The sequence below is a fragment of the Canis lupus genome, chromosome 3 (assembly GCF_048164855.1).
Source record: "Canis lupus baileyi chromosome 3, mCanLup2.hap1, whole genome shotgun sequence".
NCBI classification, from domain to species: domain Eukaryota; kingdom Metazoa; phylum Chordata; class Mammalia; order Carnivora; family Canidae; genus Canis; species Canis lupus.
The window spans coordinates 40,847,462-40,860,780 of record NC_132840.1 but is presented as its reverse complement, the minus strand read 5'-3'; the positions used below and the strand labels follow the sequence as shown (position 1 = coordinate 40,860,780).

The 13,319-nt window shown below is 37.8% G+C and overlaps 1 protein-coding gene across 8 annotated transcripts in view; it reads right to left on the bottom strand.

Annotated features, from left to right (window-relative positions):
• Window positions 1-13,319, bottom strand: part of PATJ (PATJ crumbs cell polarity complex component) — a 356,261-nt gene that overhangs the window by 211,109 nt on the left and 131,833 nt on the right. For all 8 annotated transcript variants that reach the window (XM_072820502.1, XM_072820508.1, XM_072820504.1 and 5 more), the window contains exons 23-24: window positions 3,786-3,857; window positions 2,383-2,560 (exon numbers count right to left, since the gene is read on the bottom strand). In XM_072820502.1, coding sequence (XP_072676603.1) covers window positions 2,383-2,560; window positions 3,786-3,857 — 250 coding nt within the window. The remainder of the gene's footprint in view (window positions 1-2,382; window positions 2,561-3,785; window positions 3,858-13,319) is intronic.

The following is a 13,319-nucleotide window of genomic DNA, read 5'->3' as shown; positions in this document are numbered from 1 at the left end:
CATTCACACAGGTAGGATCTATTTCTTAAAATGAAATTAAATTCTAACTTTCCAGTTCAAAGAATTCTTCTTTATAGAGACCTAGATCCTTTATGCAATTGTTTCAAGGCGGTGAGAAATGAGTATTAAGCTTTATTTAAAAACAAAACAAACGATGACTGCTTTTCACTGGAAAAAAAAGTAAACAATGACACAGTGTGCTTGACAAAATAAATCTTAAAGTGTTAATATTTCAAATCTGCTGTGAATTTAAATAAATTGTTAAATCTGAGATGAAACAGTGGGTTCTTATTAGTATATGAAAGTGATGATGGATTAAGTGAGAGAATACTTTGTATTCAATTAACAGCAGAGAAAGATGAGGGGGAAAAATCACAAAATTTAAAAAGATAAAACAATGAACAAGCCAATTAGAAGATAGGCAAAAGCCATGCACAAACATTTCACTAAAGAGGACAGGTACAAACAGCATGAAAAGTTCTTAATCATTAGCCATTAGGGAAACTCAAAACAACAATAAGAAATCACTACCTATGAGAATGTCCAAAATGAAAAAGAGTGACAACACCAAATCTTGGTGAGGATGTGGAGAAAATGGATCACTCACATATTGCTGGTGGGAATGTAAAATAGTACAGCCATTGTGGAAAATATTTGCTTTCATAACTAAAAATAGACTTAACCATACAACCAGCAACTGCGTTCTTGGGCATTTACCTCAGACAAATGAAGGCTTATTTTCACTTAGGAACTTGTATGCAAATGTTTATAGAAGTTTTATTCATAATACCAAGAACTGGAAATTACCCAGGTGTCTTTACTTATATTTATATTTTTAAGATTTATTTACTTAAAAGAGAAATGATGAGCATGTGTAGTGTGGGGAAAGAAGAGGGAAAAAGAGAATCTCAAGGAGATTCCTTGCTGAGCACAGAGCCTGATGCAGGCTCATCACACAATCCTGAGATCATGACCTGAGCTGAAACCAAGAGTTGTCACCCAGGTGTCCCAACCCAGGTATCTTAAAATGGGTGAATGGTTAAACTGTGGTACCCACATCATGGAATACTATTCAGGCATAATAAAAGGTAATGAACTATTATTGATGGACACAACAAATTAAATCAACTTCAGTAAAATTATGCTGAGTGAAAAAAGCCAATCTCAAAAAAGATGCAGAATACATAATTCCATTTTTGTGACAATTGTGAAATAACATAATTATAGACATAGAGACATAGATTAGTGGTTGCCAGAGAGAGGGAAGTGATGGGGGATGTGGCGGAAGAAGAAGGATGGCTGTAGAAGGTAGTACACGGGAGTCTTAGGGCGATACAGCTGAGTTTCTTGATTGTGGTGGTGATTTTGCAAGGCTACACACGTGACAAAACTTAGTAGAGCTATAAAAACATACACGGTCATACATCAGTGCATGTATAACTGGTGAGATTGAAATAAGGTCTATGAGTTGTGTCAATATCAGTATTTTGGTTTTGCTATTGTACTATGGCACATTAACACTGGGGGAGGCTGAGGGAAGAGTAATGGGACTTCTTTGTACATTTCTTTATAATTTCTTATGACTATTTCAAAAAAAAGTTAAGGAGTTGGAGCACTGGGTGGCTCAGTGATTGAGTGTCTGCCTTTGGCTCAGGGCATGATCCTGGGGTCCTAGGATCGAGCCCCACATCAAGCTACTACCCACAGGGAGACTGATTTTCCCTCTGCCTACGTCTCTGCCTCTCTGTGTGTCTTTCATGAATAAATAAATAAAATATTTAAAAAAAAAAAAAGAAACTTAAGGGGTCTTTAAATTCTGTGTCCTTTAAATTCTGCTCTGTAAAGTCTACCACAATGGATTTACCCCTTCTCCAATAGAGTCTAGGAGGATGACCATGGCTATCCCACTGACACATATTTATAAAATGTAGAGCTTGTTACAGGGGATATAGCCAATAATATTGTAATGATATTGTATGGTGACAGATGCTAACTACACTTGTGGCGAGCATTGTGTTATAGGATTGTCAAATCACTATGTCGTATACCTATCACCTACAACAACAAGTTGATTTAACACTGTATGTCAACTATACTTCAGTTTAAAGAAGAATATTAGAACTTTTTTAAATGATGAAAAAAATAAGAGTTTGTTAAAGGCTATTGGAGAAACATTCTGTTAAATTGTAAAATTGTCTTTTTAGGTCAGCTGAGCCTTCGTATCTCATAAAATTATACAAACAACATACAAACTAGGGCATCAAAAGAAAATACACCAGTTGTATACACACATAATCCAACAAATGAATCAAGGACCTCAGGTTAAATGATTACAGTCTTAAAGTATGTTTCAAACAAAAACAGAATTTTAACATCATTTACCTCAAGTATTTTATCTCCAGTTTTAAGAGCATTTGTTTTTCCTGCTGGACTGTCTTCCAAAACTTGTTTGATAAATATACCTTTAAGTTCCTCTCCATTCTTCAGGCGTTTTATAACAGTTTGTCCACCAACAATACTAATACCAAGAGATACGTTGGGTTCTCTAAAAATCTCAACACTGTAAAAAGAAAATAAATTCACTTATTAACAAGTTAATATAATTTGTTGGGTTGTCACTGTGTTTGACTTGTACCATAATCTTGTGACTCATATTTTTCTTGTGGCTCATATTTTATATTAATATATTTTTACAAATGTTATCAAAATTATACCTAGTTCTGAAATTATATGACATTATCAATAATTCATGGCACATGTGAAAGCTTGAATTTGGAAAAAGATTTCTAAAACAATAAATACCTCTTAATATTCAGAGATTTTGCTAGGTCTTAATGTTCCCTTTTCCTATCACAATATATTTTCTATAATTAGTTCTTTTAATCTATATCCATAACATTAGCAAAGAATGGGTGAAGGAAAAAACAAATGGTGAAAAAAAATCAAGAAAGTAGTATTTTGGTAAAAAGCACAGACTTTCACAATAAAATAAATTTGCCACTAAAAGGTTCTTTGCCCAAGTTGCTTTTTTCCAATCAGCAGTTTAACCTGTGGTTCTTTAAGTAGGGGGACAGATTTTACTCTTAAACCTGCAAGGTTCTCTTTTCCTCCAACTCTCCACAACACTTTTTAAAATAAACTATGGAATAAAACTTGCCCTTCAAATGGTTATGAATTTTGCTCAAACAGCACAGATGTGGCCAACAATTAACTGAAATAAGAAAGTAGTTCAGAAAACAGCTCCCAAGAGTTTTTTTAAGACCAAACTCAAAAGTGCAAGAAGAAAACAGACAATGTGGGTGGGTACTATGGAATTAATAAAGCATACAATAAAGAAAGAGCAGCTAAAGGAAGACTATTATATTCTGTTAGTCCAAAGCACAAACTTGGACTAACACAAGAGGAGGAGGATAGAGATAAGTGAATACATGACAGAAGCCTCAACTACTGTTGTGTGTATTAAAAAAAAAAAAGGAAGAAATTTCACTGCATTCAAGGCAGTGATGCAATTATAAAGAACACTTAATCCATCGGTTACATGGACATCTGTAAATTGCTTTTTCTGAAAAAGTACGATAAAAACTTTCCATTTAATGTTGATTATAGTCATTTTGCCTGACTAAAAATCCCTAGATAAGACAAAATGAAACTGAAATTTAGGCCAGCCTACATGTGTATTATGGCAATTTCTCAATCAGTGCATGTCCAAATGACACTATAAAATTAAAGAGCAACTACTTGATTGTGTTCGCCTACTGAGAAAGCCAATAATGTCATCAACATACATTCTTGGTGGACCCCAGTGGCTGAAGTTTGGAGTTTCTTCTCCTTCACCCTCTTCTCTTTCAGGTAACTCACTACGGAGAGAGAAAAGAAAAAATACGCATACAACTTGTAAAACACAGTGTTGTATTCAAGGTTCATAGAAACTCTTGAAATTAATCTATATATAGCTAAATAGTTCTTAATTTTTAAGCTTTAAAATATTTATGTCATCAGTTAACTACCCTTACTAGCAAAAACATATTGCTTTAATGTTCAACTTAATAAATATCCACCTACCACAAGAAAATCATAGAATTTATATAAACATTTTCATTGGTGACATTCGAGGTGCTATTTTCTTTTTCTTTTTTTTTTTTTTTGAGGTGCTATTTTCTAAAAATCTGTGTTTGATTTGTACAAATTCACATTTGATTCTCTATCAATATAGAAAATATTAGGAGATATATTCCTTAAAACTTGGTCCAGATTGACCAGTGAAGAGAAAACTTCAGCATAAACCAACATCAATAGCTGAAATGGCTAAATGGTTAGTAAGCACAAATGCTCTTTCTAGATCTGCTACCCTGGCTCTAAATAATTCCCTTGTCATTTGTATACCATGAATGTTTTGTGTCATCATCCATCATTTTGCAGTCTGCAGAGAGATTTACTTACGATAGACCAAATTCGATCCTCCCACCTACCACTACCATACTTTCACCCACTGACTTATGTTAGTATGGAAAAAATAACATAAAATGCTGAATTATAGAATAGTTACAAAAGTAATGCTATCGAAAAGGGCAGGTGCTTTACATACATTATCTGGAGGAGTCATCAGGAGTCCTAAGCTCCAGTCTAACCTATACTATCAAATAGATGTGTGACTCTGGACCACCAAATGAGACCATAGGTCTGATAGTATAAATTGTATTACTCTCTACAAAAATGTGGGCACTACCTCTTCTGTTTCATGTTCACAGAAAACCTGTGAAGCAAGCACACTGCAGGCCATACTATTATAATTTCCACATGAGGAACTGAGCTCACAGAAGGCTCATACACAACCTCTTCACAGTATCCAAATCTTTGTTGCAGCACTCAAAGTTTCAATGCTCCATTTTTCTCTGAACTCTCAAATGGAGAGTTTTTTCTCTCAGACTCTCAAAAAAGTAACAAAACTCCACCTATTTGCAGCTTCTACAGACAGACTTTCTAGGGTATAAAGGTTTAAGGGTAAATAAAATCTCACCCACTACCAGATGGCTTTTTTTGCCTCAGCCAGTGTATTTTTCATGATTAAGAACATCACAATATTCAAGGAAAAAGAGCTTGGCAGATACTTGCCAATTATTTATCTAATGTCCTCTTCCTTCTTCCTTACCAACATAACCTCTCTTTTATTCCAGGTGGTACTATGCTCAGCTTTAAAGAAATATATTTTCTGGACTTCTTTTCAGCTAATGGTAACTAGGTGCTAAAGTTCTAAAATGAAAGTAAAAGCCCCTAGAGATTTCCAGAAAAACCCATTAAATGGAGAATCATCTGGCAGGAGCCTTTCATTCTAGGATCTTCCCTTTCTTTTTTCTTTTTTTTTTTTTCTTTTTTTTTAAAGATTTTACTTATTTATTCATGACAGACACACAGAGAGAGGCAGAGATACAGGCAGAGGAAGAAGCAGGCCCCATGCAGGGAGCCCGATATGGGACTTGATCCCGGGTCTCCAGGATCACGCCCTGGGCCGAAGGCAGTGCTAAACCGCTGAGCCACCAGGGATCCCCCGGACCTTCCCTTTCTTCTTGCCTAGAAGGCAGAGCCGACATTGGTGATGAAGCATCCATTTTAAAATCATGAAGAAACAACTAAAGCAATACATTAAGAATAGCAGAGCAGAAAGGAAGAAGGTGTTTAAGGCCCCAACAGATCACCTTCCTCAGGAGTGTTTTTTTTTTTTTTTTTAAGATTTTATTTATTTAACCATGAGAGACACACAGAGAGGCCAGAGACATAGGCAGAGGGACGAGAAGCAGGCTCCCCACGGGGAGCCTGATGTGGGACTCGATCCCAGGACCCCAGGATCATGACCTGAGCCAAAGGCAGATGCTCAACCACTGAGTCACAACCAGGTGCCCTCTTCAGGAGTTTTTACATTAAAAAAATTAAGGCCCTGTTTGGTTAAGCCACACTAAGTGGGGTGTTTGTTTATAAGCAGCTGAATGCAATCCCTAAATGATAGGCATGATCCTACTAAATTAAGTCTTCATTTTATCACAGTACATTATTCTTTGCACATGTACATAGAAGTTTGTTGGATAATTGTAATAGCAGAAACTTTGGTACTTTGATTACTCTATATAATAGTAGAAATTAAATGATATATGACTGGCATTTAACTGAGGCCGAATATTCATTTCCTTTAAAATTTTTTTCATTTGAATTTGTGTCAAAATTTTCCCCATGTATTATAATTACTTTTTATTTATTAGCATCTTGATAGCCTATCCTATTGATCTAATTTATCTGCTATCCCAAATATGATACACTGAGATTATATCCTGTTTTTTGGAATATGGACATTACTGCAAGGAATATCTTTATGCTCTGCTATATTATATTTTTTCATTTTAATTTTTTATATTTATTTATTTTAGAGAGAGAGAGAGAGAGAGAGAGAGAACACACACATGCAAGCAAGGGGAGAGCCAGCGGGAGAGGGAGAGAGAATCCTCAAGCAAACTCCATGCTGAGTATGGAGTACAATGTGGGGCTCCATCCCAGGACTCTGAGATTATGACTTGAGCCAAAATCAAGAGCTGGCCGCATAACTGACTGAGCCTCCCAGCCACTCTGCCTTCCTGTATTTTAGAATTCCCCTTTAAATAAATATTAATTGAAGATTACAATTAAAAACCCAAAAACCAGGGGATCTTTGGGTGGCTCAGCGGTTTAGCGCCTGCCTTCCGCCCAGGGTGTAATCGAGTCCCGGGATCGGGATCGAGTCCCACATCGGGCTCCCTGCATGGAGCCTGCTTCTCCCTCTGCCTGTGTCTCTGCCTCTCTCTCTCTGTATCTCTCGTGAATAAATAAATAAAACCTTTGAAAAAACAAAAAACAAACACCGAAACCTTTGTTCTCTCCATTTTCTACTTTCCTGTATCCCAAAATTGTAACATTGTGTTAATAAATAAATTTGGTTTCCATCCCTGGTTCCTGACACTGAGCTTCTAAAAGCCTTAAATTTCTCAAGTGATAGAGGGGATAGGATCATCTTTTGTTATTTATAATAAACCCTTTTCAACCATACCTGAATTTATTATGCTAATAAGGTAACTTTTGGTGAGAACCTAGATACCTTCAGGATGGGGTTTGATGGCCAGGAAAAACAACCATATGGTTAGTTAGAACTTTCAGTCCCTCCCTCCTCTGGGAAGAGGAGAGGGGCTAGAGATGGGAGTTCAATCACCAATAGCCAATGAGGTAATCAATCATGCTTAATGTAATAGAACTTCCATAAAAACCCCTCAATAGGGTTCAGAGAACTTTCAGGCTGGCAAATACATCAAGGTACTGATGTACTGGCTGTGAGGGTGATGCAACCAGGAAAAGCATGGAAGTTCTGTGTATCCTCTATACCTCCTCCTCCATAACTTGCCCTATGCAACTCTTCCATTGGCTATTTCTGAGGTACATCTTTTATAATAAACCAGTAAAGGTAATTAAAGCACTTTTCCTAAGTTCTGTGAGCCATCCCAGCAAATCAAACCCGAGAAAGGGATCATGGGAACTCCCAGTTTGTAGCTGGTTGGTCAGAAGTACAGCTAGCAACATGGGACTCATGACTGGTATCTGAAGGCAGGTCAGTCTTGGACTAAGCCCTTAGCCTGTGTGATCCACACTAACTCTGAGTAGCTAATGGCAGAACTGAATTGAGCTGTAAGACATCAGTTAGTGTCCAGAGCATCAGTTGGTAGGAGGAGGGAAAAACTCCCACATTTGGCATCAGAAGTGTTGTGAGTGAGCAAGAACAGTTCATAAGAGAAATTAAGAAAAAAACCCACATAGGTATTTTTACTATGGTATACGTATGCTACTATTCTTTAACTTTTAAAAAGCTAAAATAGAATGGAAACCAAGTGTTTGTTTGTTTGTTTATTTTTTGAAACCAAGTTTTAACATTAGTATGGACTATTAGTTTCCCTATTCAAAAAAGTGAAAACCCAAAATTTCCAAAACAGCTGGCTTTCACACACAACTAAAGGGGAAAAGAAAACGCTGTCTAGAATATGCAAATTTTTAGTTTTCTTTGATGGTATAACAAAAGTATTATTATGTTGGAAGAAACTTACTGACTTTTCCAAAGCATATTATCTTTCTTTTTTTTTTTTTTTAAAGATTTTATTTATTTATTCATAGACACAGAGAGAGAGAGAGAGAGAGAGAGAGAGAGAGAGAGACAGACAGACAGAGGGAGAAGCAGGCTCCATGCAGGGAGCCCGATATGGGACTTGATCCCGGGTCTCCAGGATCACACCCCAGGCTGCAGGCGGCGCCAAACTGCTGCGCCACCGGGGCTGTCCGCATATTCTCTTTCTTTAGGAAGTTGATACACACATGTTTTATTCAGATTATTTCACACCTAGAGAGAGAGAAAACTTGCAAAAGCTTAAGGGTACCTGGTTGGTTCAGTCAGTGGAGCATGTGACTCTTGGTCTCAGGGCTGTGAGTTCAAGCCCTACACTGTTTGTGGAGATTACTAAAAATGAAATCTTAAAAAAAAAAGAAAAGAAAAGAAAAAGAAACCATCTTGCAAAAGCTTATCCAGATAGTGTGATTTGTTTTGGAAATGCCATCATAGGAGATGAGCAACTATACAAACCAATGTGGTCACTTTATATTGATGAATGCATATACCTTTTAACCCAAATTAAAATTTCACTGAGAAAGTATTTTTACTGCACATCTAAAGATCTAAATTTAAGATCTAAATTTACCCAAACGTATTTAAAACATTAACAATGGATCTCTGACCTCAAATTTTATAATTTGCACTGATTAATCATGATCACTACCTCAGTCAGAATCTCATTTTAAAATAAATGAAATTCACATCTCACACTCATCCAGAGTTTTATAATCAATTTTTCCCCAGAGGAATTAACCATCCAATAGAAAGTGCTTTTTATTTTATTTAACAAATGGCCAAAGTTACCAGTTTTTTACAGAATTGAGAGGTAAGGTGAAGCACCCCATTCATGAACAAGTGGATATTAATGTAAGATTTGATCATAATATACAATCTGTTTGCAAACCAAATTTGCAAAAATTGCAAAACATCATACAAAAATCAGATGAATCAGAACTTTTCTTTTCAACATAACCTTTTCCCATATAAAATTTTCATATACTAAGTACTAAGCCATAATAAGAGTCAAGTAAACTCAGCCCTCTAAAATCATGTAAGCAAGATGAGTTTTGGTTATGGCCAAACGATCTCAAGATTTCTTTTTCCTCTTTAAGTACACCATGACACACCATAGGGGATATGAGCATTTGGAACCAGGGATGATAGCACTAGTATTTTTCAAACTAGTAGAGCTATTTACCCAATGTCACACTATGATTTTGAAGTTGCAAAGCAAATTATTATCTGCCACCACTATACATAAAGAATTAGGCATTCTCTTAAAGTTTAGAAGGGAACAGACTGTGCTGAGGAAAATAAGCCAGACTCAAAAAAGTACCTACTGCATGATTACATTTACATGCGTTCTAAAACAGGAAAACAATTTACAGTGTTAGAAGTCACATTAGTAGTTGCCTGGGGGAGGACACTGCCAAGGTAGTGACGACATATCTTGATCAGGCTATTGATAACATAAATCTACCAAAATTAAGCAAACTGTCCCTTAAACTGTGTGTATTTTATAAATATGTAAAATTGTGTTTAAGAGTCTTATTAAGAATCAAGAGCTAAAGCCAGAATGAATAAGTTGCTTTCTTACAACAAATTTACTTCTCATTACTTCCATAGAGACTGAATTAGTAAACAAAGATCTAATTATATTTTTAAATGCATGAGTGTAGGGGCGCCTAGGTGGCTCAGTTGGTTGAGTGTCTGCCTTCGCCTCAGGTCATGATCCCAGGGTTCTTGGATCGAGTCCCCTATTGGGCTTCCTGCTCTGCCGGGAGCCTGCCTCTCCCTCTGCCTCTCATGAATAAATAAATAAAATCTTGGAAAAAACAACAACAACAACAACAACAAAGGCATGCATGAGTGTAATATGAGTGTAATGCTCTATGTATCTCCTGTCCTAATTTTTCACATTTGTCTTCACCTGCAGAGTATACAACAGCCCCAACAGCATTATACTAGAAATCACACGTTTTCCTACCAACTCAGACATACCACGGTAGTCTTCATTCAAATGCACACATGTATTCTCCCCTAATTCTCAGCCTCCCACCAATGTTCTGACTCTATACATAATTTTTGGCAGTTTACCTCAAAGATAAACCTATTAGATATCCACCATTGTCTTAGAAGGCACGAAATGCCAAGCACTATACTGGGGCTCAAAATACAACAAGAATTCATTTAAACTTTTCCACAACTATGACAATCTGCTTCCTATTTCACCTGCCATATTCATCATAAAGGATCAATCCCAGAAAGGATTTAATTTCATTTGCACACTTGTATACCTATAACATGACTTTTTTTTTTCAATTTTATTTATTTATTTTTTTTAATTTTTATTTATTTATGATAGTCACAGAGAGAGAGAGAGGCAGAGACACAGGCAGAGGGAGAAGCAGGCTCCATGCACCGGGAGCCCGACGTGGGATTCGATCCCGGGTCTCCAGGATCGCGCCCTGGGCCAAAGGCAGGCGCCAAACCGCTGCGCCACCCAGGGATCCCTTTTTTTCAATTTTAAAATAAATCTTTCATCTCAAATTTATCTTCCCAGAGTTTAGGGTCTGATATCTTGTTTTCCACTATCAGTTGATATTACTCATCACACACACACACACACACACGAGCTACAATCTCCTTCTGTTTTAATAAACTCAGCAACAGAGAAAACTGCCCTAGAAATCTCTGAGCCCATGAGTCTATCCTTGTCATCTAAGATCACTGCCAACGTTTCATTAAACACTGTTCAAGGCATTATATGAAATCCTTTATATGCACTCTTATTTAACTTAACTACCCACTTTATAAGTGAGGAAATACAGACGTGAAGGAAGCCTTCTTAGGGTTGTATAGCTACAGATAACAGAGGAAACGTTTGAACAGCACTTACGATATAGCTATACTAGAAATCTGCTATTAGTCTGAGAAATATCCATGTTTACCATTCTGGGCACCCATATGTCTTTAGGCAGCAGGTGATGACAAAGATGAGTTAGAAAATGACTGAAGCCAGGTGGATTCTGAAGACAGGATCTCAAGTGACCTCACAAGGAGAGAAGATACTGGCACAAAATCACTTGGATTCCCTCCAGTGGTATCATACCCTGCTTGCCCAGAGTCCCCTTCTGGAGATCTTCACTTTCAAGGAGCATCTGATCCCTACCACCAGTCCTGTTGATCGCCTGACTCTAGAAGCCAGAAGAGCTCATGTTCCTGTTCACATGGGATTTTAAAAATCAGTGTTACCCAAAAAGGAGTTCATTATCTCCAATCTGGTGCCCCAATTTTTGTGACTGCTGTAGAGGGGACACCTCTACATTGTTTGGCTCCTGGGACCAATTAGGCTTATACTCATGAGTCCCACTAGATTATAACCAACAGACAAAGAAGTCTTCAACAGCTACCACCCCCAGTGCATAGCAACAGACCCAGGAGCTTGGTCTTTCCATGAAGGAGCCTATTAATCATTAGGACTGTGGCCTGAGAGGTAGGGTTCTAATAAAGCACACATCTTGGGGCTGGGTAATCCTTTCCAGAGACCTTGGAGGGCAAGTGCTCTCATCATGCTCACCCTCTCTCACACTCCAGAGTGCCACTGACTCCTGGAGTGGAGCTTTCCCTCAGTCTGGTGCCCAGTGTTTGCAGTTGACATCCAGAGGACACCCCTTGACTGCCTGGCTCTGGTGGATGAAGGATCCTGCATTCCTAGATCCCACAGGACTATGGCAATCAGAGGAGGATTCTTGTCAGGCAACTGCCACCAGGGCAATTCAAAGACAGCAGACTGAGACATATGCCACAGTCTTTCTGTGAAAAAAGGTCACTTTACTTACTCTGAAGCTGCAGACTGAGAGGCAGATTTTAGGTTTGGCAGACATTCAGCGGCCTATAGTGCTGCTCTAAAGGAACTTAGGCTATGAACACCATCTTGGCACTCTCCCTCTGCTTTGCTCTAGCTCACTGGTATCTCCCAAAAAGGATCTTATCTACTCTCCTGGAGCCCCAATTTTTGTGACTGCCACCCATGGCACACTTCTAGATTACCTGTCTGGTGGACAGTAGGGCTCACACATGTGGCCCTTCGGGAATATATATATTTGCATGCTTTTAAAGCTGCTTCCTTCCAGTTGGCCTGAGTCTCCCCTTGAGGACACTGGCAGGTATTGGCACATCCTCAACTACTGGGAGCTATTAAAAATCCAATAGGCTGATTGGAAAAGTACAGAGGTTTGGGAAACAACCAAGAGCTGTGATAGAGCTGAAGAAAAAGTTTCATCTCCTACACAAGGCAACTCCTTTGAGAGTGGGAGATGGCTGTTTCGTCAACTGTGCAGAAACCAACACAGAAAGTCAAGCAAAATGAAGAAATATTCTAAATGGAAGAATAAGGAAAAAAAAAAAAAACTCAGAAGAATATCCTAATGAAATGGAGAAAAGCAATTTACCTAAAAAAGAGTCCAAAGTCAAGGATATAAAGATAATCAGTGAACTTAAAAAAATAATGAATAAAAACAGTTAAAACCTCAACAAAGACATGGAAAATGTAAGAAAGTACCAAACAGAAGTTATGAAGCTGAAGAACGCAATAACTAAACTGAAAAATACACTAGAGGGGTTTAATAGATGACTAGATGAAATGCAAGGGTCAGGCAACTCAAAGACAAGGCCACGGAACTCACCCAATCAAAGAAGCAAAAGGAAAAATGAATTTAAAAAATGATAATAGGGATCCCTGGGTGGCGCAGCGGTTTAGCGCCTGCCTTTGGCCCAGGGCGCGATCCTGGAGACCTGAGATCGAATCCCACGTCGGGCTCCCGGTGCATGGAGCCTGCTTCTCCCTCTGCCTATGTCTCTGCCTCTCTCTCTCTCTCTCTGTGTGTGACTATCATAAGTAAATAAAAATTAAAAAAAAAAGAAAAAAAATGATAATAGTTTAAGGGATTTATAAGACAACACCAACAAACTTTTCATTTCACTTTTTATAGGCCTCCCAGAAGGAGAAGAGTGAGAACAAGGCACAAATCTAATCTGAGGAAATCATGGCTAAAACTTCCCTAACTTGGGGAATGAAACAACCATCCAGATCCAAGAAGCCCAGAGAGTTCCAAACAAAATGAAACCAAAAACATTTACACCAAAA